The sequence below is a fragment of the Cibotium barometz genome, chromosome 5 (genome assembly GCF_041138505.1).
Source record: "Cibotium barometz isolate CiBa-2024 chromosome 5, ASM4113850v1, whole genome shotgun sequence".
Classification (NCBI taxonomy): domain Eukaryota; kingdom Viridiplantae; phylum Streptophyta; class Polypodiopsida; order Cyatheales; family Cibotiaceae; genus Cibotium; species Cibotium barometz.
Genome location: NC_141050.1, coordinates 26,831,460 through 26,835,841, shown reverse-complemented (window position 1 = coordinate 26,835,841; position 4,382 = coordinate 26,831,460). Strand labels below are relative to the sequence as shown.

At 44.5% G+C, this 4,382-nt stretch overlaps 1 protein-coding gene across 1 annotated transcript; it reads right to left on the bottom strand.

The window, feature by feature from the left end:
* Nucleotides 1-1,568: 1,568 nt before the first annotated feature.
* On the bottom strand, nt 1,569-3,842 carry LOC147638301 (rho GTPase-activating protein 5-like). Its single transcript, XM_086798213.1, has 5 exons — nt 3,175-3,842; nt 2,951-3,071; nt 2,645-2,764; nt 2,339-2,569; nt 1,569-2,186 (listed from the first exon to the last, which is right to left on the bottom strand). Exons 1-5 carry the CDS (start codon nt 3,612-3,614, stop codon nt 1,791-1,793), a joined length of 1,308 nt encoding a protein of 435 aa, XP_086654339.1. The 5' UTR covers nt 3,615-3,842; the 3' UTR covers nt 1,569-1,790.
* Nucleotides 3,843-4,382: the final 540 nt, after the last annotated feature.

The window sequence follows — 4,382 nt, the reverse complement described above, 5'->3', positions numbered from 1 at the left end:
AAATTCTTTGAGATCATGACAAACTAAGCATCACTTCTGGCTCAAATGCTTAACTATACTCACAAATTTCGACTACATAAAATTTATCTTAATAAGTTGGCGGGCCTTTTGCCGTCCTAGCACGTTCCATTGAAAGCTAATGTGGAAAATGTATTATTCTCTCAAAAAAAAAAAAAGTCCTGATGTACTTGTCTAAAATATGATGAAGTTATCCTTGTCATTGTATTTAAGGCAAAACCTCCTTATTGTGGGCACCCTTCTCATATGCATGTAATGTGATAAGTATTGACATCATATAATGGGTAAGTTGAAACCTCCATTCTACCATAACCATTATACTAGGATATCCATAGCCTTTTTTATGAACTTTGGCAAGCTGTTGGATGTTGGCTTTGTCACGAGGCAGTTGGTGAGCTAACCTCCAATTGGAGTTGGCCAACATGATGGGTTTCTTGAGCGGTTCAAGAGTTAGGTGAGCAAGAAAGGCAGAATTGATAGGGAGATTCACAGAGAAAGGGAAAGAATGCTTTCACCCAAGATGGAACCTTGGGAGTCTGAAATATCAGGTGGTTGAAGAAGAGTTTAATGAGACCAAGAAAGCAAGAAATTGACTCCAAGAAGAAGTTAACGAAAGGGACAAGCCTTGCTCACAAAAATTGCAAGTAAAATTAAGGTTTAAAAACATCTTCCATTGCAATTTGTTTGGTGAAGTAATGTAGCTATTCATCCCCATTTTATCATGATACCACGGAAGTTTTAATCAAATTCACAGAAAAAGGATGAAAAGTTAATATGCAATTCCACTAAGTTGATCTCTCTCTCTCTCTCTCTCTACAGTTTGTGCTTTGGGATTTAGGAACACCAACATAAGATCCTAATCAAGAGGTCACAGGTTCAAGTCCCATCCCTTGGACTTCCATGCTGTCGGATGGAATATATATGGCCTACTAGCTCAGCTATTAAGACTGTAGTAGACCATGCTCACACGAAGTAGTATACCAGCAGAGGGGCAGGGGAGTATCCTAGCAGTACAGCATTCGAGCTCTACTATGCAGCATAGACTGTAGTAGCCCACAAAAAAACTTTTCTCACTAGGTTAGGTTTTCCATGAGCAGAAATATGCCAAGCAAAAGCCTCAAGCAACAGAGTTTTTCCCACAACCTAAGCCGGATCCTCGTCATCGGTCATGTTTCTAGATCACACCAATTAGTATGCCAGAGGGGCAGGAGAGTAGCCTATCAGCAGTAAAGCATTCGAGGTGTACTATGCAGCATGAGTTTGAATCGAGCCGCAGGTGTGATTAAAGAAATGAACCCCTTTCGGGAAAAAAAAAAGTATACCAGAGCTGACAATACAAGAAAATAAATAAATAAAACAGCAATGGTATTGATGCTCAAAGCAGAGTAATAATAGCTTTAAAAACTCTGTAATACTGCTTGATTGCCCAGAAGTCACTAATTTTTGCTTATACAAGCAAACCTCAATGAAATACAGAAGTTGACTCTCCTAAATTGAGATTAAGACTTTTAAGTGCCAGTAAAAGTCAATTGATACAAATATACAATGAAGGCTAAAGGCAAGGGCAAGGTTCTGCTCAAGAAAACTCCAACACAATGGCGTGTTTAGCCAAGCCTAATACCAACTTTACATGCCACCTTATCTAGAACAACACCAAAAGCAGTTCTGTGTCTGTATCAGTTCATGGCCGTGTTGTGATGAGTCGGTGACAACTTCTTGATACTGGGCAGATCAGAGAGCTTCTACCCAGCAATAAGGACCTGATTTTGTGCCTAAAAGACAGAGGAGTGCGTGTTTGTATGCAGCAGCCTGCTGTCACAAATGAAATCATCTGTAGTATCCCTACCACTAAATCCTCTAAAGAACCTTTCTTCTACATCTAGAGAGCACTTGTCTTGCTCCATGCTGCCCTTCCTTTCTAAAACACGTTTTGGTGGAAGAACTTCATTGCCATTGGTTCCTTTCTCCTCTTTGTCCTTTTGATTGAGCTTGCCACCGCTAAATACTCTCTCATGCCAGTTTCCATTTGGCAAGCCGAGACCCAAAGTGGTAATAGGCTTGCACTCTTTCGGGGAAGTTCGCCAGTCTTGCAAAGTCTTCAAGATGAGAGTTTTGAGAAAATTCATCACTTGTACTGCATGCATCAATGCGGTCAATGGGTCTGACATCTGCAAAACAAGGGGCTTTACAGTGAGATGGGAGATCTACTCTGAAATGAAATGAACATGTTAAATGCAATTTTGCACCATGTATCCCCTGCAATAAAAAGGATTGGGGGTGAAGGGGATCAATTGGCACAAATCCTTTGTTGCATATTTACCTGGGTCATATTCGGTGCAAACACCATGGCGACATTGTGAGCATTCATCTTGTTGGCCTCTTCTTCTTGTACCACATCAGCCATCAAGTTCACCACCCAATCCAACAAGGCAGCTTGGGTAGGGGGCAACATCTTGACCAATGCAAGGCACTGCTCTTCTGAAGTGCACTGCAGCAACTGCTCAGGAGGGATGGAGTCCAATACACCTCTGGGTAATTCCCGGAGCCACGCCTGGAACAAGAACCACCCAATTACAAGGTTTAAGCGGGAAATAAGAACCGTACAACACTACATGCATAAGCATACCTTAATGAGACCCGCCAAACAGTGTACATCGATGTTGGCAGGAACGTGGCCCTTATTCAACTGATCTCTTACATGCTCTTCTTGGCTGTTTTCTGGATTTATTCGGAAAATGCCTTCAGCCTGTATACAAGATACAAATCGAAACCATGAGCAGGGACTAGTAGTGAAGGCATCTGCCATCCAGGCTATGGACCCAGGTTTGAACCCTGCTAGCTACACCCGGGATCATCATCTATCGCCAAATACTGTGTATAATCTCTCAAAGAGATAGAGGGAGAGAGAAGAAGAGAAGCTTCTGGGGATCACCTTAAGACCTCCTTGATCATAGAGCCTCTCTTGTAGTAAGAGCAGAATAGTGGGAACACTGTTGCCATGTCTGTCATAAGAGCATTGCATGGACTCCGCAGAGACTCCAAATACACTGGCACTGCCAAAAAGTAAAAAGCAAACCAAGACCTGTTAGAAAGCAAGCTCTTCAAGTAGAGATGCGTTCATAGTCCCTTAAGAAGGCACAGTAGTGAGACAAGGACCTGGCACTCGGGACCCTGCGGGGGATCTCCAGCTCGAACTCGACAGGCAAGCCCAGGAAGCCATTGAAGCGGTCGAACGTGACATGGGTGACGTGTTGGACGTCGGTAGGCCAGCCTATGTCCATCTTGATGTCATCCGGCGGGGACTGGCAGGTGAGCCCGGAGCGCCGGAAGGCCGCCAGAAGCAGCGCAAGAACGGAGAGTTGCGCCTGCACTTCGTTGTCGGCGTTCTCCGTCAGCTGCCGCCTCTCCTTATGGCGTCTGTGATGGTGTTCTGCATTCAGTCCTCCTCCTGTTATCCCCACCTGACCTGGAGAGTGCTGCAGCAAGAAGGGGGAGTCCCCCCCTCCTCCTGTTGTTGAACTGCTTTGGGACCTTGTGAAATCCATAGCCCTCACCCCATGCCGGAAATCCTTTGGTGACAGGAGAACCTCTGTCATCCCTTCCCGGAGCTCCAAAGGAAAGCCTTTGACGGCTCCTTATTTTTCCTTGGATTTGCTTGATTAGAGGAAGGGGAACCTTCAATGTACCATGTGAGCAGCTCCAATGGAAGCGTTTCAACAGTGCAGCAAGCAGTTGCAGAAGAGATTCTGAGAGATGAGATTATCTAACCAGAGCATGCAGATATGGAGCAGAGGAGAGAAACAAGAAAGGGGAGAGCAGGAAGAAGGGGGAAAAGAGGCGTTTTGATGACGACGATGGTGCTTGAATTGAATTTCTAGAGAGAGAGAGAGAGAGAGAGAAAGCCCGTGATTCCACGTCACACCACCGCACTCCACGTGGTCAGAGCCCACCTTATTCACCCTTGTCCACGTCAAAAAATGCCACATCAGCACTCTCCACGTCAACAAGTCCATATCCACATTAGCATCGTCCACGTCACGCCCTAAAACGAGACCGCCATGTGTGGGCACCCCTAACGCGGCCATTTATGAACGCAAATTGCCCAAGCTAAATTCCTAGGTTTGGAAATTCTAAGATTATGGTCCATGTCTACCAACACGGCGGAGGTCATTAAGGAAACTCAAGCAGAATTGGTTTACAAAAAGAAAGAAATTATTGCTATAGTCGCGTGAGATGAGGAACTCTCTAGGTATATCCTGGACATCATAGAGATGCAGGCTGCCCTTTGAGTTTTGACAAATGAGTTAAGCTTCTCATTGTAAAAAGCTTTTTTTGGTTCTTTGTAATACTGTTTTTCCTTTTAT

What these genes read in the sequence shown, in the direction of transcription:
- LOC147638301 (XM_086798213.1), bottom strand. Translation starts at nt 3,614, where the DNA reads ATGACAGAGGTTCTCCTGTCACCAAAGGATTTCCGGCATGGGGTGAGG. An exon ending in GTTTGGCGGGTCTCATTAAG is followed by an intron (nt 2,570 to 2,644) that starts GTATGCTTATGC and finishes TTCTTGTTCCAG; the next exon opens with GCGTGGCTCCGGGAATTACC. An exon ending in TTGCACCGAATATGACCCAG is followed by an intron (nt 2,187 to 2,338) that starts GTAAATATGCAA and finishes CTTGTTTTGCAG; the next exon opens with ATGTCAGACCCATTGACCGC.